The sequence below is a fragment of the Rhinolophus sinicus genome, linkage group LG06 (assembly GCF_036562045.2).
Source record: "Rhinolophus sinicus isolate RSC01 linkage group LG06, ASM3656204v1, whole genome shotgun sequence".
NCBI classification, from domain to species: domain Eukaryota; kingdom Metazoa; phylum Chordata; class Mammalia; order Chiroptera; family Rhinolophidae; genus Rhinolophus; species Rhinolophus sinicus.
The window spans coordinates 86391295-86414592 of record NC_133756.1 but is presented as its reverse complement, the minus strand read 5'-3'; the positions used below and the strand labels follow the sequence as shown (position 1 = coordinate 86414592).

Here is a 23298-nt window from a genome sequence, read left to right as displayed (position 1 = left end):
CTCAATACAAATGAGGCGTCCACTTTAAACATTGGAGAAGGTACCTTCATTGAGCAATCAGAGTCTGGCTTATCCAGGTGTGGGCAAATGTCTAACAGGGAATACCTTAGAATAAATGGAGGGATGTTTCCCTTTAGTTTATATACATATTCCTGCAGACTTGTAAGATAATAAAACATGTGACTATGAAAAGAACCTGGAGCCAATAATTCTTGAAATAGTACTAACCAAATCTTAATTTATTTTGTGTGTGTATTTGCATATCAGGTTGTCTTAAAGTAGGCCACACAACCTCTATCAAATTATCAGGAGCAACGCATATTCTGTCATTACACCAGGCACAGATGGGGAGGTCAGGCTACTAGAAACATTGTGTTACTAGCAACTAATTTATCCCAAAAGCCACAAAACTACAAGGATTTGAGAGGGACACAAGAAAAATCAGATCTGAAAAACAACCCCATATGATACAGCCCGTAAAAAATGTTTGGTTCATGCAGCCCTGGCATGTGACAGACAAGCTTCTGAGTGATGTGGAATTGGCAACCACATTTGATATGTTGGCCCACTCTTACTTTGGTCTATGCATGTTCTTCTGTTCTCACTTTCTTCTTTATTCCGACATCATGTGATATAATTCAACATTTCCATCATATTTCTCAAGAGCTCCTTGCATTTAGTGGACTCTTACTAAATGTTTGCTAACTCATTTGCATTTCCTGGATTGCATTGCTGTGTCTCTGGCGTCTTTTCTATCCTTTTTCCATCTGAACATCAGGGACAATCAGGCAGTCATGACATCTAATAGAAAGAACAATGCAGGTATGACACTTTTGACTCCGGTATGAAAACAGAAAAACTGTAAGCAGAGTAGATTCCCAAATGCCAGATAAATAAAAAATCTAGATGTGGGTAGGAAAAACCCAACCTTTGTGTCCCTGAGTTGGGTCACTTTTTGTGACTGCCATGCTTGGTAAAGATGGTGCATGCTTGAGCCTGCATGCCATATGGCCATTCCCCTACCTCTAAGAACTGACTGGAGCCCTCACACAGCACTCAGAGTTCAGTATCCTCAAAGCTTCCTGACCCATAGTCTTAAGGATTTCATACTTCTCATTCCTAATGTGCCTCTCTGCTCCTTTTCCGTTCCTTTTTTTAAAAAATAAAAATAAAAACTTGATTTTTAATAGTATGCATGCAAAGAGTTATAAAATGCACGAGCACAAAATGGCATTAGTGTATTTGTGATAAGCTGTCTAATAAAATCCAAAGGAGGAAAATTATAAGTATCTCTACATTATGTGGTTAGAGCTGGTAATGTCACCAAATACTATGAGGAATATTCAAGACATTTTGGGATAGGAGCAGTCCAATATGTCTGCGGGGATACATATATATGTTTACCGAAACTCAGGAAAGCCTTTACCTTTGAATTATATCATCTCAATGTGCATAAGGTGGTGGGGGGGTGGAGCTGAATATAAGCTAAGTCCTACATTAAATTGGGTAATAAACACATCATTGAAAGTGGGCTTTGGAAAAAGTTCTGAATTAAAAAGAAGCTGCATGTGCACGAATGCAGTGTGATACATCAATTCTCTAAAGCAACATGTTGTAAAATTTTACTGCTTTCTTGTTGTGTTTTATATCTTGTTCTCTCCAGGCTTCGTGGACTCGACCAGAGAAGCAAGAGGTATAGCTTACCTGACCACTAGCCAGTCTTTAGTTTTGAAAGCATTGCAGTTTAACTCACCATTACAGTTTAATAACCAGGCATGCTGAACTAATTAGTACTTTAGTTAGATTAAAGAATAGGTCAATAGTGGTAGACGTTACTTAGCAATAGTGTCATTTTAGGATGAGCAAGCAAGCTGTGTTGGGAGTGGATGAACAACTCCTTATTATTTCCTAAAACTGGACCTTATGCTCTTGCTGGTGCTGGTAAAATCACATCCAGGTAATTATACTTGTAGAAGTAAATCGCCCCAATTCTCAGGCCAGGCGTTTTCCAATGGTGAAATTTTCTGACTCTGACCTGGTTGATGTGGCTTTGATCATAAAGTCACAGAGTTAGTGGTCTAAAAACCGACTCAGCCCTTTCCTTTCCAGCTCAACTCATCTTGTTGCTCACTTATTTTTAAATGATTGGTCTTAATAAATTATCACATCACATTTCACCTCGAAGCAATGCAAATGACATCTCTCGTTGGTTTTCCCAAATTGTTAAACATATCTATGTTACTTTCATAGAGCATTACATTTATTAGATTAGAATGATTTGGCACAAATGGTTTATGTTTTCTAAAAGTTGGTAGCATTTAGCCTTTGAAATTTCTCTGACTACTTGCTTCAGTTTGGGTAACAGGGGACTTATTTTGAAAATTGAAGGTAAATATTAATCTTTAGATTTTAATTTTACACCCCCAAGATCCTACTCACGATGATATCTATCATTTTTTACTTAATTTGTGTCATTAAGTAACAGATAGAGAAATAAAACCAGTATACTTTAGATGAGGTTCAAGGATCTAATCTATAAATGCTTTCTTTAAAAAATAACTGTCTCTTCTCCAGATGGAATTTTGATATAGTAATCTTATAAATGTAGGATATAACATAGACTGTGTATTATAATTAGATAAATCTATCCTCTTAGTCTTTCAGAAATGATAATTATTCAGAACACACAACTCATGTTCAGGTCATGGCTATAAATATTTAATGTTGTTTAATATTTAAAAGTTGACTGCCTGTCCGCAGGCACTGGTATGAGTTTCTGCACATGAACACTCTGCCATCACCAAATTTAGTTCATTATATGCTCTCTTTGCATCAGACCTTCCTCCATGTCATGGGACTATGGTTCAGGGCACTTCCTCACTGAAATACTTCCTTCCTGTGGCACAGGAATCTCTTAGTGCCATCAAAGCCTGGGTGTTTTATTGCCAAAGTCATGGACCCATTGGGACTCGGAAAGGGAGAGAAGGGTTAATTATCAGCCATCCTGAGCAGATACAGATCTTATTCTGCTTGGCCTTGTACATCTTCCCCCTGTCATTCTGATTTAGACCTGGCTAGAGGCGGAGCTGAGATTTATCAGGAGCAGTAAGGAGATGTTAAGAGAATTATTACCATAAGTGGAAGTAATAGGTTTACTCCCAGGAAAGCAGACGCGTCACTCCGTTTTCCAGAAGTGTCCTTATCTTCAGCATCTTACACTGGACATAATTGACTTTCAAATGACTGCCACCCCTGGGGCTCAGAAGTTCCATTCCCTCTTATTTGTCTCATTCAGAGATGAAAACCGTTAAGTCCAGAGGAGCTCAGAAGACGGCTTGGATTATGGCCAGTTTCATTCTGTTAGCTCTGAAAAGCCTTAACACTTTTACCTGGAAGAAAGGGGATGAAAAAGGTTTGATGAGAAGAATAATTATAATTACCCTTCATAGTCTTTTGCAAAACAGGGTCTTCTTGCCATAATGATCTCTTCGTTCTTGCCCAGAGTTCATCTGTTTCCTCCTCCAGAGCCTGAATTATCAACATGACTTTTGGTCTGGATGGCTTATACACAGCACTCCCTGACTTTGTCCCGGTGCCAGAGTAAAACATTTCTGAAACAGATAGTCCAGTCTCAGTGGAGTCTCTGCGTCCCCTCAGAGAGAGAATTGGGCATCTGGCAAATAATCCCATCATTAATCCTGTCATGAGCCGCTGCAAAATTAGAATTCTCTATAGAGAGCCGCCTACTGGTCTGTTGACATCGTTAAATGAGAAAAATTTCCACATAGAGAAATGTAGGAAAGAGACCAGATAGATGGGGGGAGGGGAAGTGTGGCTGTCAATACAACCACTTCCTGAGCTTCTCTTAACCATTTCCTAGATTGTTCTGAGTAAAGACTGCTCATGCCTTGCTTTGTTGTTACGTGTTAATGTCCTACTCTTACCTACATGACTTTCTTGGCATCTCATGCTGCAATATCTCCCTTATGGAGATGTTCTCTTGACTTCCCAAAGATTCTGGTCAGTTTTCTGTGTTTGTGTGTGATGGCCCCAGGACACGTCTGTGTGACAAAGAATCCTAGTTCAGTTGCTGGCTGTCATCACTGCCGGCTGAACCTGTGTTCTCACTGCCATAACCAGAAAGCCGGTGTGGACTTCAAATCTCTGCCTTTGTCCTACTGTCTTTGGGTCAAAGCAGGTAACAAGCCCTTCAGAGATATTTGCAGGAATGGCTTCACGCTCTCAATGCCACTAGTTTAGAGTGACGGGGAAAGATATTGCATGGTGCATGAAAATTGCCACTGAGCTCTACCGGCACAACCCTGTCAGCTCACAAGAACAGGGGCCCAGGATCCAATGTCTTCAACAAACTGGAGACTTTTGAGAGGAGGCTTTCTAGCCAAGTGCTCCACACCTGTCTGTTGCCTTGTCTCATTAATGTGTGGCGTCTCCTGGGGTGCAGCTTCTCAGCCAGTCAGCCTCACAGATGTACAAGTCAAATGGAGCCAAGAGCCACGGGCATTGGACACTCCTCTCAGAGAGAAGTGGCACGTGCAGCAGCAGCTGGGGATAATGTTGCTTGGCTCTTCTGTCTCCTTGCTGGAAGTTGTGTCCTAGCTTCCAGATGTGAAATGTGATATGGCTGAAATGGGTTAGGTCTATCAGTAATGGTATAGGGACTTCTTGTAATAGATCTGCTGAGACTTCTCACAAAGCTGGTGGAGGCTTGCTTTAGAGCTTCCCAAACAGGCTGCTGTTTGGGAAGTAGGACATTGCAGTTCTGAGTTTTGGGCTTCCAAACCAGTATATCAAGAGTCTGAAATCAGGTGTCCTTTCATTCTTTAAAGGCCCAAGCCCTTTATGTGGCAGGTGCCATATGCAGACCACTCACCTATCCATCCTTGCGGAATACCGTGTGCTGGAGATAGAGTGTGACCCAGCCTTTGAGGAGCAAACTCCTTCAGATTACCAGCTTTCTTGAGGACATGGACTTGAGCCACATGCCCAGACTTTTCCTAGGCTAGCAATCATTGTACTTAGAGTGTAAAGGGGTGGGGGTGGGGGGCACTTTGGAAATATTCTAGTACCCATTGCCTAGGGATCACATGCTTATTTCCTTTCTGACTAGTCACTGTAATTTGAGAGACTCAGAAAGCCAATTATAGGATCAAGGGCTAGAAAATGGTGGTGACTGGTGTCAAGGATGCCAGATCTGCCTGTACCCCTGTGCCTAGAGAGGGGACCAGTTACCCTCATCGCCAGCTCAGCAGCTCCTGAGTTCTTAATTATTGGGCTTTTTTTTTTAAATGAAATTATTTTACTTTAAGCATCCAGGAAAGCAAGACATCTGCATAAATACAAGTTTCTTACATAATTTCTTACATTTTAGCACATTTGGATTTCCCATTATGTGTGCATGCACTGTGAACCGGCAGATGGGCAGACTGCTGGAAGGAAAGGACAGGAGTGCAGGTTTCCAAGAATCTCATGAGGCAAGGCTGTTTCTGCTGGAATATCTGCTGGTCAGGGCTTTTGCTTCCATATTAGACACGCCAAGCAAAGTCATCTTGGGGGACCTTGGTTGTCCTTGCCCAAACCGATCTTGGCACATAGGCTAGGCTGCTTGACATAAATCCCATTTTCTGTTTTGGATACACCCAAGTTTCTATGGTGCTCTCTGCAGCCTCCCCCACTAGTTGGTACCTAAAGCAAGACGTAGACATTGGCAGAGAGAGGAGAGAGGATGTGAGACTGGTCACAGACGAGCGATGGCCTGGTCTCCTAGCTCCCGCCTTGTCCGGGCTCTGACGCTCTCCGTTCCCTCCCGGCAGACTCTGGACGGGCACATGGTGGTGCGCAGCCACGCCCGAGTGTCATCCCTGACCCTGAAGAGCATCCAGTACACAGACGCTGGGGAATACATCTGCACTGCCAGCAACACCATCGGCCAGGACTCCCAGTCCATGTACCTCGAAGTGCAATGTGAGGAATAACTGCGAAAAGGCACAGTGAGGGGAGGGACTGTGCAAGGTCGGGAAAAAGGGGGAAAATAGCAGCTAGGACCTGAGCTGCACCCTGTGAGCTCTGCCCGCCGTCTCTGTGGCAGTTGGCCCTAGGCCATTTCACAGCTGTGTCCCCAGCTTACCCCCCCGTACACCATCCCCAGGTTTCTTACAAGCCACATGCCCTCTGTCTTACCATGCAGCTCACAGGATTGCCGAAATGGCCTGACTTCTACTGTACCCTGGCACTAGCTGTGCTTTGGGGCGACTCGCCTCTCAGTGCCAGAAGACAGGATATGTGGGGCTCCACAATAGTGGCAGCCTTCCTAATAGTCACTTGCGTTCATTGCAGATGCCCCCAAGTTGCAGGGCCCTGTGGCTGTGTACACTTGGGAGGGGAACCAGGTAAACATCACCTGTGAGGTGTTTGCCTACCCCAGTGCCACAATCTCGTGGTTCCGAGATGGTCAGCTATTGCCAAGCTCCAACTACAGCAATATCAAGATCTACAACACCCCCTCCGCCAGCTACCTGGAGGTGAGTGGGGCGGGAGGAAAAGGCACAGTTTGGCTATGGGTAGGTTCCTGTATGCAGCTAAAATGTCTCTTGCTTCTCTGGCATGTCCTGAGCCAAGAGCCATTGGCTAGAGAAGCAACTGAGCCTCAGGCCAGCCCCTTTCTCTCCGTAGGCGAGATCAGGGCCTGGGACACAGAGTGTACCTCTCCCATGAGCCCCCGTCTGTTCTCTCTGGTGTAAGGCTGGACTAGAGCTAATGATTCCTGCTTTACTGGTTCTATTCTTTACTAATTTAATCTAATAAATAAGGATCTGAGGCTGCAACCATCCCATGAGACATGTAACCTAAGAGCTTCTCTTTTCTAAAGGTGACCCCAGACTCTGAAAATGATTTTGGAAACTACAACTGCACTGCAGTGAACCGCATTGGACAGGAGTCTTTGGAATTCATTCTCGTCCAAGCAGGTGAGTGCCTCTTATGGCTGCACCACACTTAAAACCCTTGCCGGCCCATTTTGTGTCCTTTGGCGATGTCAGGAGAGTGGGAAGAAGAGGGTCAGGCTCGGCAAAGCCAGGTGGTCAGGAAGCAGAGGGATAGAGGCTTGAGCATCTGGGCACAGGGCATGTTCGGAGAGAATCGTATGGTGAGGTGGGCTGGGAGGACATGATACAGGCAACAGGATTCCGAGAGTGAACAGGAGTAAGAGATGTGCTTCGTGATTGTGAGTTGTGACCTGGACCAAATCGGGCTCACCTGCATCTCCATATGTGCCCTCCCCACAGACACCCCATCTTCACCATCCATCGACCAGGTGGAGCCATACTCTAGCACAGCACAGGTGCAGTTTGATGAGCCAGAGGCCACAGGCGGAGTGCCCATCCTCAAATACAAGGCTGAGTGGAGAGCAATGGGCGAGGAAGTGTGGCACTTCAAGTGGTATGATGCCAAGGAAGGTGAGTGGGGAACGAAGTGTTGGGCACGCACTCACCCTCTGCGCTTACCAGATCCGGCACCCTGACTGCCCATTTGGGTGAGGTGGCCCACTGCTCTCACCTACTGGGGGAGGCCAGATGTCATCACCTGCCATCCTGTTCACGTTTCTGTGCTGCAGCACCATCACCGTCCCCCCAGAATTAGGGTACAGTCACATCTCATGCAGAGTTGTGGGCCCCCTGCCCCCCGGTCCTTCAGAACTTGGTTTCCATGCCCCCGCCAGGACGGATGAGGCCCCCTCCACCAAGCTGCAAGCAGAAGGCCTGCTTAGGTGCTGCGCATAAGCAGATGAGTGCAGTTCACTCCACTCTGCATGTGTGGGTCACGTGTGCTGCAGATTCCCTGCCATCACCCAGCCAGTCCTGCTTGGGTGTATTCAGGGACTGTCATATAATCGTGGTATTAACCAAATAAGCAGAACCAGCGAGACAAATCTGTTCTTAAATCAACCCCACGATACAGTTCCAACTCAAGATTTTTAAAATGACCCTTGGCAGACTGCAATTTGAAAATTCTGAGACCAGACCATCTTTTCCTAAGGATTGAGTATATTTACGTCTAACTCTTCCTTTGGGGTGAATTGGGATAACTCAGTGAAGTATGTTTTGTTTCTGTAGAAAATTTTAATCCTGGCAGGTAGTTGGTTATGAGAGTAGAGTTAGGACATGGTGTCATAGCTATTCAGAGGCATCTTCCAACCCAGTTTTACTGAGAATTCATTCCACCAGAAGCTTCCATCACTCTTCCAGCTTTGGGGAAGTGTGAGGGGGTTCTGGAAGGATTTTCTGTGTAATCAGGACTAGAACTACAAAAAAACAATCCCTTTACATCCTAACTTTCCTCTGAAACCTCACACCAACTTTGTGGAGTTGATTCCATATCACAATATGTCCCACAGGCTTCTTTTTGTAACATCACTTCTAGCTATTTTTTTTACTGTGGTAAAATGTGATACAACATAAAATGTACTATTTTAATGATTTTAAGTGTACAGTTCAGTGGCATTAAGTACAGTTACATTGTTGTGCAACCATCACCACTATGCATCCCAAACTCAGTTACCCATTAAACAATAACTCCCCATTCCCCCTGCCTAACTCTTGGCAACCATTTTCTGTCTCTATGTAGCTGACTATTCTAGGTACTTCATATAAGTGGAATAATACTGAATTTATCCTTTTGTGTCTGGTTTATCTCACTTAGCATGATGTCCTTAAGTTTCATCTATTTTGTAGCATGTGTCAGAATTTCATTCCTTTTTAAAGCTGAATAATAGTCCATTGCATGTGTATACCACATGTTTATCCATTCATGTGCCCATCAACACATGGGTTGTGTCCACCTGTTGGCTATTGTGAACAGTGCTGCTGTAAACATGGGTGTACGAATGAATATCTGTTCCAGTCCCTGCTTTCAGTTCTTTTGTGTATATGTCCAGAAGTGGAACTGCTGGATCAGATGATAATTCTATGTTTAAGTTTTTCAGAACTTGCCATACTGTTTTCCATAGCGGCTGCACCATTTTACCAATAGGCTTTTCATCCTTTGTTATCCTTCCCATATTCTCACAACAGCCAGCATGGAGGGCATCGTCACCATCATGGGGCTGAAGCCTGAGACGACGTACGCGGTACGACTGGCAGCCCTCAATGGCAAGGGTCTGGGCGAGATCAGCGCAGCCTCTGAGTTCAAGACGCAGCCAGTCCGTAAGTAAAGCCAGCTGCCCTGCCTCTTCTACCCGCCCACTCTCTTTTCGTGGGGTCAATGGGGGACCCTGAGCTGGTCCAGACCATTGTTCAGATGACAGCTTTTTGTCTTTCAGATCCCTCTGCTCCAGGTGGTCCCACCTCCTAGTTCTCTGGCCTTCAGTGATGGCTGATACCCAGTCCATTTATACTCTTTCTTAAAGGGCTTGGTGGCTCTGTCATAGTAGCTGATCCAGCTGATTAGAATAACAGCCAGGGAGGAAAACCACCGGCACATTATTAAAGGGAATGGGAAGAAACACAGCAAGGTGTTGTGGAGGGAATTGGGAGATTGGCTTTTTGGCACAGGTCACAAAGTCCCTAAGCAGCTTGTTACTTGAAGGAAGAGGGTAACGGCAGTGACAGTTCACATAATTAGTTGTGGGACCTTTGATGCAGCAGAGATATTAAGTTATAGAAAAGCGGAGACTGCTGTAGGATGTCGGAGCAGAAGCAACGTCCCAACAATGCAAAAGGCCTTGGACTTATCTGCCCCTCCTCCCTCCCACACCAGGAGCACACCCCAGGGTCTCCCTCCCTCACAGCCTCTTGGAAGAGCCACTTCTTCCTGATGCCATTCAGGGATGCATTTCTGTGTTCCTCCGTCATTCCATCTGCCCTTAAACTATGCCTGCCTTCCTTTCCCCTCCCGTCCCACAAATAGCCAGGCTCTGGCGAACCCTCCTCTAGTGAGATCCCTCCACAGAACTGAATCAGTGCCCTGGACGGCTCATGAGTCCATCCAGCTGAAGAAGATACTGTAGAACCAGACTCCTTGAGCGGTCCCAGAGCTCCCTGGGCCCTCTCTAATTCCTGGAGTTAAAAGGCACATGGGGGGATTCCTTTGCTTCCTTCTCTTTGAAGCCAGGGGCCTGCAAAGTGATCCCCTTACCTCTTCCCAGAAGTAGAAAGCCTGTCTTATCTTCCTTCTACAGGAATTGCTTCTTTCTGGATTTGAAGTAATTTGATAATTTGAGTTTCCAGCACCATGCGTTCTGCCGACCCTATTCATTTCTTTTACGTCTTATTTTTTTTCTTGGGTCTGTCGCTTGTCTTTTCTTTTCGTCTGTGTTCCATCCATGGGAAATGCAGATAGCCCTCTTCCACGTAAGTGCCTCTTCATACTTCGTTACCTGTTTCTATAGTGTTAACATCTGCTAGTCCTAGTTCTTAATTTAGTTCCAGTCCTTTTTGTCCCCTAGAGGCTGAAGTAGATGACTGTCTGGGCCCTAACCGCACTGACCTTAGTTTAGTCTTGTTCATGTCCGTAGGTTACTCCGAGAGGCTAACACTCGTCCTGTTTTAGAGCATGCAACTTTTATGTCTTTGAAATTCTGTTTATTTATTAATATCTGTGTGTGACAGTTACCCTGTGACAATGATGCTTGCTGAGCCAAGTGCAGTGGGGTCTGCAGATGGTCTCTAATAACATACTATAGCACCACCTCACATTTAGCCAGAATGCCAGAAAAGTGACCACATCCTCACCAGGCCCCTATTCAAAATCCCTTCATGGGAAGAAAACCTGAAAGGATTTTCATATTTGCCTTTGGGAGATAAAAGAATTGAGCTCATTGTGCCTTCCCTTTAGTCTCTCAGAGTGGTAGCCGGAGGGCACTGGGAGGACTGGAGGAGAAGGCAGCAGCTGCGATTGTAAAGAGTAACACAAAGTTTCTAAGCTATGGGGACATCCTGCAGGCAGGATCCTGTCAACTCTGTTCTTTAGCACGAGGTACTTCCAACGTGCATTTCCATGTTTGGGAAAACTAACCAGCTACTTAGTAACTCTACTGCCAAGCATGTAGAGAGGGGTGATTCTCCACGGAGGGACCACCCCCCCAATCATATAAGCTGTAACTAGCAGACATAGGGAATAAGGGGAACAGGAAGCCGGCCTGCTATTCCAGGAGCAGAACTGTTCAGATACCCCCAAGCTTCACTTCCGCTAAGGCTTGGCTCCTTCCTCCTGTACTGAGGTCAGCGTGGTGGAGGGAAGTATTACCCAGAGAGACTTGGAAGAAAAGGTATTCAGAAAGCTGCACACTCTTTTCATAAAAAGCTCCTAGCTCCTGAAAGGCACTCGGGGAAGCTTATCTTTTACAAATGTATTCAGAAATATTGCAGCTACAGCAGAAACTAAGTAGCTCGGTGTAGGCGTTTTGAGATTTTGAGCAAGTCCTAAATTCACTATCTCAGCAGAGTTGGTTCCTGAATGAACCAGTTCAGGAAGAAATCAAAATGGGGGTGGGGGGTGGAGTTGTCAGGTAGGTCTGACAGCCATCTGCTCCTGGGCTGGCAGCGCTTCCGTGAGTGAATGCAGAAGGAACAGCTCTGGGTGTGAGAACGTCTTCCTCCTAGATCCTGAAGCTTGGTCTTTAGCTTGAGTCTTGTTTCCACTCTTCTAGAGGTTATCCGTACATGAATGCTGGCTTAGTTACGGTACGGAGAGAAAGGCTGTGGTGAAGCTTCCTTTGAGGTTCTAACCAGTAACAGGGGTTTGAGAACTGAATCAGAATAACTGGGTCTTGGACTTCAAAGATTGTAAGTGCTTTTCACTTCCTGGCAGCTCGGCCTTTGTACGGGTGAGAATTTCTATAGCAGTTGCTGTTTTAAAAGTCAATGTTTAATTTTTTAAAAAGAGAGGCCTCTAGGCCTTGTTTGTGGTCTGGTAGTATGAAAATGGGTAATTAACCAAGATTCCAAGAAGCCCTTTGGAAAATGGTAGGATCACCTCTCCATGCCGAGTAGATCATGAATAATATAGTAGCAGGTATTGTTACTGTTTTCTCAATCATTTAATAAAGTTGTGGTTTAAAGAATTAAAAAGTAAGCTTCTTTTAGATAAGGAGACCCATGGCATGGCTTTGGAATTGAGAGTGCCTTTTTCAAGAACTTGAACAGGATAATAGGTGCTACACATGTGGAAATAGGTGGGAACATCATAGTCCCACTAAAGTTGGTTATTATGGTCTCTTCTTGCACCATCATGGCCTTCCTAGAGTTGCTGAAGTGGGGGTCTAGCCCAGAGGGTATCGTGTTGTTCCCAGATCTATCCTGAAAGAGGATATAGTTGGGAGGAAGATGCCATCATTTACCACTGCCACTGACACCGTGCTTTTTGGGAAGATGACGGACTCCTGTCCAAAGACCACCTCCCAGAATGCCGGCATTCTGAATAAGCCTGCTTTTCTTTCCACCAACTATGTTTCTTAATTTTTAACTTTTGCAAGTGACAGGCAGCTGTACCTTAGCATGGTATCACCATGACAACATCCACTTACTGCTACTAGGAAGTGAGGACAAGTTTTGGAAAGGACCTTCTCTGAGTTCTTACTCCCAATACTTGGAAGGAACAAAAGTTATCTGAAATTAGGTAAACAAAATCAGCCATCATCAGCAGTTACAGCAGTTTAGCTGTGTGCTTATGCCAAGTCCAGGAAGCAGCCATGTGGGTTTCTTGACACTGGCTTATCTTGCCCACCAACAGTGCATTCCCCTCCTGTAATACCGGGGTACAGATGTACAGCCTGATCCTGTGACAGTGGCCTTCGGGAGAAAAGGTACAGGATCAGCGGAAGCTGGCATACTAGACAGCAAGTCGCTGCTGCCAGACACCTGGGTTGGGAGAGGCTAAGTGAGAGCCAGTGCATTTCACGTTAGCTCATCACTTGAAGTTTGTTGAGATGTCTCAATAATGGAGTTGCTTTCTTGGTCCCTTAATAGACTTCTCCACAAGCAGAGGGATGAGTGAGTGAAACTAGCCAAAGCCACAAACACCTCAAAGACTCCTGCTTCTGAGCTGCCAGATTAGAAAGCATGGTCACCTATTTGGAGGTTCATGTGTGCAGTTCATAAATGTGTGTGTGAAGGTAATAAGGAAGCTGTGACTCCAAACACATAGAACACCAACCTGGGAAAACGTCCCTGTGTCATGTATATTTAGGACGAATGTCTTCATGCTGTTGAGACACTCTTAGGTGGAAAGCTGAAAACCTGTGTGTGCCTTGGGAGGGGCTGTTTCCCTATCAGGGCTGCTGAGACCCTAAAAAGATGATGTCACAATTTATTATGAGTCTTTTCCTCATGACTGAGCCACACACCTTTAGAATTTCATTGCCTGGATATTGCCTCTTAATTGCTTCTGTAGCATGAAGTAAATGATTTCTTTCAGGGTATAAAGATTATGGATGAATGAGTTTCTATTTTTTAAAAGAGGCATCTTGAGATTTCTGTTTTCACATTTTGCCCCCTAGATGGCACACTGCAGGTCTAAGTGAAATGCTTTGTGATATATGGTGGTTAAAGCACATAAAACTCCATCCTTTGCCAAATAATACAGACAATTATGCAAACAACTCAAGTTAAAAAAATAAATGAGAGAGCTATATACTTTTACCTGAATTAGCCAGACCACCAAATCATGACACGTTAGTAGCCTATGCTGCTCTGATTCCAGTGACGTTGTATTTTCATTGTTTAGTGAGGTGCCATCTGGAAGGTATAAGGAAGACCAAACCATGAGTGTCAAGGCAATGTTGAAGAGATGGTGATGTTTTTCCAAATTTTCGTATAGCTCTGAAAGGGGCTTTGTCTTGTGATTGTGGTTGGGACAACTTTTTAGTGTTTGCCAGTGGAAAACTAAAGATCTGTCCAAATTGTCTTAGATGCACCATTTCTCCCCAAAGTTAGTTAGAGTTACCCATTTAGCAAGAATAACACTCAATATTATTTGCATCACTCTCCATACACACAGCAGTATCCAGAGAATTGCACTCTGTAGGGGTATTTTTGGAGGCAGCAGAGGTTGTATTATCATCCAGATGCCAAACAATCACGAACCTCACCCTGTAGTAAACATTAATAAATAGGATGGTGATTTCCATTTATTTGGATATTAAAATTAGGGGGTGAGATGTATAAGTTTTGTTACAAACATGTGCCATCAGTGTAAACATATGCCTATATACAAGCACATGTGGGATATCTAATGTGAAAAGCCAAAGTCGTCTTCTCCTTTACTTGTTCATCTTAAGCTGGGGTCCAGGTTCCCTTTCTTCCCGTACGTCTGACCCTGTGGAGACACCTGGTCCTGCTGAATTGGCTGTTTGTTTTCAGGCAGGGTTGAAGGTCTCTGCAATTCTTCCTGGCCCAGTCCCTTACCTGAACCACAGGTTGGCAGGTGCACAGGTTTATGGTGTGAAATCAGAGAGTCCTGCTTTCTACTGGTCTGCTGGCTACCTGTTCTTATGCACGGTGTCCTTCTTCCCTGCTTTAACTCGCTTCAGCTTCTTGTACTGACATCCCAAGGTTGGCTCTTCCACTTTTTCATGCAGTATCTGTGTATCTTGATGATCTTTTATCCCTTTTTTTTTCACCCTCATTTTTCTTTCCTCAGTGGCTCCTGCTAGCTCTTCCACCCTTGTTCCATTGTCTCATCCAGATAGTGAGTATCATTTTCTTCATCCATCTCTCTGCAGGTCGCTTTCCACCAGCCACAGTGGGTCTGCCTAATGTTATCTCCTTCACCAGGTGATAATTCAACTCTGTTGGCGGAAAGCAGTGCTGGGTTGTAGAGAAGAAAATATGAAGAGAAATAGGCACAGGGCCTCTTAGATTCGTGGGAGGCAGCACTCCCCTGAAGGGGAGGCAAGTGTAAAGCATGGCTCTGCACAGAAAACTCTGCGTTCAGGCTCCCCGAGGCTGTTGCAGCCCAGCCCTCTGCTGGGATTCTTGGTGAGCTGGACCAAAGCTGATATTTGGAGAAGCCAGAGGAATTCGCCAAGAAAAATTTCAGTTCTGCAGGGTCATAAGAAATGCTTTGGGGTGTTGTGTTTTCACCCTCATTTTAATTGGCACAGTTGATTTCAGACATTGAAATTAGCTAGTGAGGCCTATAGTTTTCTCTTTTTCCATAAATGCATACATTTCTCGTAAATATTTGTGGGAAAATAAACAGTATCAGCTTGCAGATGTGCCTGGAGGCAGGCGCCTAGGCAAATTATTTAACCCTTCACAAGCGAGCCTTGGTTTTCTCCTCTATAAAATAGGATGAGTGGTTGCCCTCCCCTTGGCCCCCTGCCCGAAAAACCCAACCAGCATTACAGCGTTTATTAAGCTGTGTTTGCCCACCTGGGAACAGTACCATCAAGCCCGACAATGACGTCCCCTGGTCAGTCTCAGCCTTTGTCGTCCTGCCGGAGCCCCGCTCACTAATAATCTTGTTTCATTTGGCTGTCCTGTCCTTTTGTTCCCCTGCATCCTCGGGAGTAGAGACCCCAGGCCTGCCACTGTTTGGAGTATTGAACCTATCTTTCTGGGAGGAAAGAACAAAGTGAGGCAGTAGCTGAGAGAGTTCCAGGGTGTCATGCAACCCATGCTCAGAGCAGCAGAAGGGTGCAGGCAGGCGGAGCCGTGCCGCTTGGCTGGCTGTGTTCTGCTTAGTACATCAGAAGTCCCCACCAGCCCTTTGGGAGCAGCCACAGGAGCAAACAGATACAATAGGGGCTTTTGAGCTTGACACAAGCCCCAAGCTCAGAAGCCCCCTATTGTATCTGTTTGACTTAGAAACAAGCCTACCAGCCCACCCAGTACTTTCCAGGCAGTGTACTGCAGCAGCAGGAGCTCAGGCTTGGGAAGCAGAAACAGCCCTAGGTTCAAATCCCAGTCCCGTTGCCTCTGCGTACGACTCGAGGATCTGGAATGAGTCACTCAGCCTCCCCAAACCTCAGATTTCTTATCTCACAAATACCTTGTGGGTGTCTGTGAAAATTAAATTCTCAAGTATGAAAAACACAAAACAATGCCCAGCATGTAGTAGCTGGAATTCATGGTAAGAACGAGGGTTATGTTATTTCTTAATGCGTGAGAGTAATTTGTCAGCAAAATCTCTGATAATCTCTTTAAAATATCTATATTTATATTGATAAATCAAGGAAGAAGGGAGTGGAGAATCTCCTACACCATCTCTGTTTTTTCTTTATAATAATGGCTTAAATATATATACACACATATTTAATTATGAATTTATCTCCATTCTCTCCCTCACCTTTCTGTGCCCTTTCTGTCCTTCATGTTTCCATAGCAACCTGGCCTCTTCCCGCCCTTACAACCACAGAATCATCTAGTGAGTACAGAGTTGAGCTGCTCTTGGCCAGATTGCTGCTTGTTGCAGAGCTGACTTCTGGGCCACAGCGCTGCCCGTGGTTTTCCCTTGTATTAAAGCAACAGTTGTGAATGCATGGCGGCCCCTCGCCTGGTGTGGTTTCCTAAGCATGCTGTCTGCTTGGCCAAGAGAGCAGACTCGGCATCACCAAAAGAACTGGGGTGATTATTTAAAGCATATTCTGTGCATGAGAAGACTTTTCCAAATTTACCCTCAAGTTAAAAATAGAAAAGGATTAGAAAAACGCTTGTAAGGCAAAAGAAACAGCATCTCTTCCCAGCTTTTGTTGGCCCTCCCCTGCCCTCCCCTTTCCTCCCCATGTGCACACACACACACACACACACACACACACACACACACACACAGATGCTCATATAGAAATAGCTGCAAGACTGAGAACAAGGAAAAGCATAGTAGAAAATGGCTGTTTGGGGGAAAGGTAGAGGGTGATACAAAGGACTAAGGACTCGCTGCTTCCTGACAGCCTGCCCTCCTTTGTCTGGCTGTAGAGTGGAGGAGGAGTGTACACAGAGCACATCTGGGTAGGAGACATCCTTCCATCCCCTCGCAGGCCTCAGTGCAAGAAAAATCATGGTCCGAAAAAGTATAGCCAGGCTTGCTCAAGTTTGTATGCTGAGAATCCAGATGAAAGTTCTGGAATTCATCTGATGATAGAGTCAGGGCAAGACTGTATCATCTTTGCCATCATGGGAAACTTTACACTTCATCACAACTGTAACATGTTCCAAGCTAGTCTTTATAATGTTCTAATGAAGTGAGCCTGTGGGTTAGGCCTTAAATACCCTGACAAATCAACTGGAGCTGGTGGTGTGTGTGTGTGTGTGTGTGTGTGTGTGTGTGCGTGTGTGTGTGTACATGAGTGTTTATAGTGTGCGTCCACAACTGTGTGGGAGTTTTAGATTTTATAATTCTGAGTGCACAGAAAAAGTGCCATGCATCCCATTGAGCAAGACTCAGAGCGAGAAGGCAGAAAGCAGGTGTGCACAGAACAGCTCCCACTCACGCTCCGCTCCCTGGGCCAGGGTTTCCAATACATAATTGAACAGAGAAAAAAAGTTTCCTGGTTCTGTGTGTTGCATGACATGGTTCTTTTTTTCTACTATAGAACATAGCTTTCTTGGTGTTCTCTCCGTGTGTGTGTTGCAATGAATTTTAATTCCCAATGCTTTTGAGGCTTCATTTTGTCAGCAGAGCAGAGCAGTTGACAATGAACTGTACTCTCGCATGAGTTTAATTCAGATGATTTTTTTTTTTTTTTTGCACTTGGACAAGGAATGCAACTAACAGCATCCTTTCTTCTTCTAACAGTGATACTCCTGTCCTTTCCAACTTGGGTGCAGTGTGTGTGCCAGGCACAGTAGGAGAAGGCTACAGTATGCATTTGCACAACCTGTGTCATGTTTAATGTGTCTCACTGTAGGTTGGTTTTCTCTGGAAGTAAAATACAATCTTGGATCCAGATTTTTCCTCAGGGAGGAATTAGGTGTTTCTCCCCTGACGTACGTTTAATTTTTAAATATCAGACATTTCTGCCCACAGATAAAATTCTTAGTAGTGACTTCCAAAGAGAAGAAAGTTGGAGGCTTTTTTCATTTTGAACTTGACTGCTGACTCAGATAAGTCCCGGTGGGTAGTGGGATAAAGGAAAGACAGTCATAATTGGGCAGCAGCTTGTATTTAGCATGAATGTATTCCTCAACAGTAAGGCAAAGCGTTGCACATGTGAATTGCGGTGGAACTAATAGCAAAGTACCTAGAAGCATACAAAATCCACCGATCATCAGTCAGTCAATAGGGTTGAAAATAATGTCTCCTATTTTTGCGCGCGTGTGTGTGCGTGTGCGTGTGTGTGTGTGTGTGTGTGTGTGTGTGTGTTGGTCCATTTGTAATTATGAATGAAAGTATCCCAAATAAAATCAAAGGATAAACTTCTGCCCTGTATATAGTTTCTGCAGGGCACCAATGGTTGGAATGTGCCAGAACCTGTGCCACGTCAGACAGTAAGAAGCACACATTCTATTGGCTCACAGTGGCAAGGGAATATATAACGTGGCTAAAGCATTTCTCTTGAATTATTTGTAAATAGTGGTGTATTTTGGGCAGAGAAGTATCTTCACCTCCTTTCTTGGCCCTTCTCCTCTCTTAGCTTCAATTGGTGATAGCCAGAACTTCCTTGGCCTATGAAAGTTGAGGTGGGAAACCCAAAATGCCTTTTGACAAAGCAAGGTCATTCGTATCATATTTAAGTGACAGATTGGAACGTAAATACAACATAGGACTAAAAGGAAAGTGGATAAATCCAAACAAGAAAACTATTTTTTCCACTGTAAAAATCAAATTTGTGTCTTATCAGTGCAGTCACAATTCGAAAGCTATAACTGTATCCACAAACACCCAAGTATTTGTTTAATGTCACGCTCTCAGCTCATTGGATCAGGGGTTTAGTTTCTGCTGTTCACTGCTGACGGAGCCATTGTCTCAGTGCCCAGAAGGAAACCAATTCTCTTTCTGCCCTCACCTCTTCCTTTATATGTGTCTCTACTGGGTATCTCTTCTGGGCCTGTGGGATAACATGGGAAGATAAATAGCGAAGTGAGGAAAGATCTCCAGGGCCACCTTCTCTGGCCTGCATTCACCAAACCTCATTCAGCCCATGCCCCCTCTCCTCATTGTGACAAAAAGGAAACATGAAATGACTTTTCTTAACGTGATGTCATATTTTGTTCTGACAGAGCGCACAGTCTACGCCTTAAAAATCATGGGACTTTCCCTTCATGACCCATGTTCTGTCTGTTTCATTGCCCTTGTTTCCCAAGGATGCCGAGACTTTTCTGGAATCTGTGAATAATAACTTGCTTTTGTCTTTTCCTTCAACAGTCTCCAGGATTGACTTTGACACCTGGGTCCTGACAGAAACACCTCCCTATTTTCAAACAAGTTTTACATGCTCTTGATGTGTTATTAATATCCAGTGTTGCAGCTGTATCTAATGCTTATTGGTGTTAACCAAATGCTCTTTATGGTTTATTATTCTCCTATTTCTGGGCGGTTTTACCGTCCTCCCAGTGTTTCCTATATATGCTGCTAATTTATTTGATTTCTCCTTTTATTTAGTCTGTGATTTTGTTGTTGATTTTTCTCCCTGCCCATTGTTTACATCAGTTTTTAATTTTTTGTATTTTCCATGTGACCTTCTCCACTTTCCTTTCAACCAATCATGTGCGTGCGTATCATGTGACTTTGTCATGTGGCTTGCATGGTGCTGATGATGTCGTCCACGCTGGTGAACAGAAGGTAAAACTCTTTGTTCTGATTAGTGACATAAATCTGGGACCACAGCCTGGCACCTAGGGCCCACTCATTTCTTCCTGTCTCGAATTTCCTTAGCAAAGCCATTTGGGAGACTTCCTCTTGTTCTCAATTCACATGCAGAAATCATCATTCTTTGCAGTCTTGACATGATAATTTGATACCATGACAGCCTTTGGTTTAATATTGTGCCCTAAGAAATTTGGCCTTGCAAACTGCTATCTACAGTAAAACCACTTTAACCACAGCACAGTTTGCAAACTTGAATTTTTACCATACAGCTCATAAAAATTATTTCCCAGAAAGCAGTTTTGTAAATTAGCTTTATAGCAATGTTGTTTAACTTTATCCATTAATTCTAAAAATCAGAGTTGCTCTAAAATGAGTGGCATTTTGCATTTCCGTGAAAATATATCTGTTCACAACATGGAAACATTACAGAGAGAAATGTATCAATTGCAAAGGTTGTATTTGCTCAAAACCAATGACAGTGCCTTATAAAACTCATACAAATTGAGGACTTTCTGATGATAGATTTAAGAATTTTGAATTAGAGCAGTTTGGCTGTGATTGCTGAGGTGTCACTTTTCAAGAGTGACCCTCTCCCGGGCAGGGGGGGAAACATCAAAACAAAAGTCATTTGGCAGTTACCATGAGTGGAGATTTCTGTGTAATCAAGAAGCACACTATTGACCCTTGCAGCAAAGGAGATAAAATTATAGCCTAATTAAGTGCATAGCGGTGACAAAATAATCAGTTAATATTGTGTCTGTCACAACCTTGTGAAAATATTTCATGCTTACTGTAAAGAGACAAGGAAGCCTCTGCTCACAGCTTCCCCAGTAAAAGCAAACACCTATTCAAAACCTGCCCTGGGAGTCATATGCATTCCATTCTCTTCTAACTGAAAATTTTTACTTCAAATCACAACCTGAGACACATATAGGCTGCATTGCTCACGAAAGCAAAACTAACACCAATAACCGCCCAGTGTGCCCATGCATGCAAGGGGTTCCCTATTTGACCTCACTTCTCTGAGAACTGATTGGGCGACATCCACACAAACAAAACCATTGACAGCTCGTCTCGCATGTTCTTTGTTCCTGGTCTGTCCTTTTGTTGCCTGCTCCCCACATGTGTGAGCCCTGTGTGTGTTCCCTCCCCTTGCCCTCCACACTGACCACCTCTGAGGACTTCAGCTCTCTCGATATGGCCACTGTGCCCTTAGTTAGTCCCATTTACAACTAGACTCCTGGACAGAGGTCTTGCATCGGAGCCCTCTTCGTTTCCAAAACAGAGATGTTTGATATTTACATTGTATGAAATTAAGTAGGAATGTCCGCAAAGCAGGGGAACATCTGATTAGAACTTACTTACACCTACTTGAAAAAGTATCCAAATCTGTGAGTCTTAGGGCAGAGAATGTTGGGAGCCCAAGATTTTCTTAACTCCGAGTCTTACCCAAAACATTGTGGTTTCTGTATTTCCCTAAGGGGGACCAGGCCCTTTTAGACTTGTGGTGACTGCTCAGGGCTGGTATATGGGAAAAAGCCTGGACCTTCCCCCTGAAATCTTAAATGTGAGCAGATGTTGCGTTGAAACCTGTTGGTTTCTTTTTTAAAAACAAGTTTGTTCATTTCTGTGCAATGCTGTAATTCAGAATGAAGCAAGGCACAGTGTTAACAAGGCAGAAACTAACTCATACCTCTGAGGAGAGATCTCTTCCAGACATTTTAAGCAGGCAAGAGATGTTTGAAGATGTTTCCTGCAGTTGCCCTAGAAACACACCTTAGCAGTGGTCTTGGCTATCAGTAAAAATGTGGCCAGTACTGAAAAAATCACTGAGAGCCTATGGCATTCCAAAGCAAGATTATTCCCTCATCAAACCACATTCCTGTCTGAAATCCAATGTTCCCTGTTCACCACACTCACCACCCCACCCAAAAAAAAGAAAAAAAATTGCCAGGGATGCACTGACCATATGCTGGATGTTCCGTGTACCTTAGTTTCCCATCCACAGTGTTTACTGAGCCCAGCACTGAATTAGAAGAAGGGATGTGAAAACAGGCATTGAGTACCATGCCCCAGAGTCACTTCGTTCCTGGAGCCTACAGAGCTTTGCATGTTGGGGTTCACGACAGGGAAACGGAGGCACCTGTCCCAGGAGCCCAGGAGTGGATTTGCTGTGGTGGCTAAAATGCCCTGACGCAAACGTGTATTTCTAATGCCATGGCCTCTTCCTCCAGTGCCTCCATCAGCTCCTGAGGACTCTGTGTAAATGGGACACCCCCTCCCTCCCCCACCAGCATGTGTGATGAGACGCCCCTGCACCCCCTCTGTCGGCGTGCTGCATGTTGGAGCATGGGTCCCGCCCCACCCATGCATAATGATCTTTTTTTATGTAGCTACTGACACTGACTTGTCCTAGGACATGCTGATTCTGATGAACTAAACTCTTTAACACCCACTCTTCCTTCTTAGATTGAAAACATCACTAACCACCCCTTCCACTCCCTCCTTTATTTTTTACAGCTGTGTGTCTGGATTGCCACGGTCTCTGGCAGGTCGACATAGACTTTCCACCCAGGGTTCTGCTCTAATTGCCTTTATTCCTAAGGATTCCCTGCACTGTGGTTACCATGGTAGAGAGCTAGCGTGAGGGGACTGAAGAGCGAGGCAGCGATGGGGACCAGCACGAATCCTGTGGCAAGGGACTGGGGGCTACGGACAGTGCCCATGTCCCTAAGGGTTTGCCAGGGTGAGGGCTGAAACATCCCAGGAGGCTCGTACTTCAAAAGAAATCTGACGGCCATGAGATAGTGTTGAGCGTGTGCACAGCGCCCCCACCTCATGGCCTCGGAGGCGTATTAATTGTTGTTGAGAGCAGTCATTTCAGTCATAACTTCCTCAGCTTGGATCAACCCATAACCACAAGCCATACCTTCGTGGTTATAGTTTCTTTTTAGGTTGATGAAACAAAGATAATTGATCAATTAGTCTGTTGGCGTTTTCATGTCACCCGTGAGAAGGGAATTGGTATTTTTGTGGTTTGGTTTGTCAGAGTTCATTTGTTGCTGTTTACTTTGTATTTCATGCCACCATTTTCCTCCCCACCCCACCCCCAGCACACAGTCACATTCATAATTCTTGAGAAAACTGATGCTGGAAGGGATCTGTGAACTAGACACCTCTGTGAGTTTGGCTGCAGAGAGCTAAGCTTCCTGTCTTTGTAAAAGCTGGGACCTGGGTATGCCCACACCCACTCGTTCTGTATCCCAACACTCCCTGGAGCCAGGGACCAGGACGCAAAGAGTCAGGTCGCACTAACACAAGCAAATCTTAACAATTAAGAGAAAAGAGCTCAGGAGAAAAAGTACACTTTACTCCCAAGACTTGATCTGGAGGAGCAAAACTTAAGACAGTGGATGCCCATCTTTGCACTGTCAACCACTCTTTGAGGGGTCAGAAAGCCACCTTGCACCCCTAGGATAGCCAAGTAGGTTGTCAGAGGGCATCAGGGAGACTTTGAGGATCCAAGAATGTATGCAG

At 44.6% G+C, this 23298-nt stretch overlaps 1 protein-coding gene across 31 annotated transcripts in view; it reads left to right on the top strand.

Annotated features, from left to right (window-relative positions):
• The window catches only part of NCAM1 (neural cell adhesion molecule 1), a 308388-nt gene that overhangs the window by 260842 nt on the left and 24248 nt on the right, over positions 1-23298 (top strand). For 10 of the 31 annotated variants that reach the window (XM_074335488.1, XM_019753315.2, XM_074335478.1 and 7 more), the window contains exons 9-14: positions 1664-1693; positions 5832-5982; positions 6355-6539; positions 6887-6983; positions 7302-7472; positions 9087-9218. In XM_074335488.1, coding sequence (XP_074191589.1) covers positions 1664-1693; positions 5832-5982; positions 6355-6539; positions 6887-6983; positions 7302-7472; positions 9087-9218 — 766 coding nt within the window. Of the gene's footprint in view, positions 1-1663; positions 1694-5831; positions 5983-6354; positions 6540-6886; positions 6984-7301; positions 7473-9086; positions 9219-10349; positions 10365-23298 lie in introns of all 31 variants that reach the window. The other 21 variants (XM_019753325.2, XM_019753318.2, XM_019753323.2 and 18 more) reach the window with 3 other exon arrangements.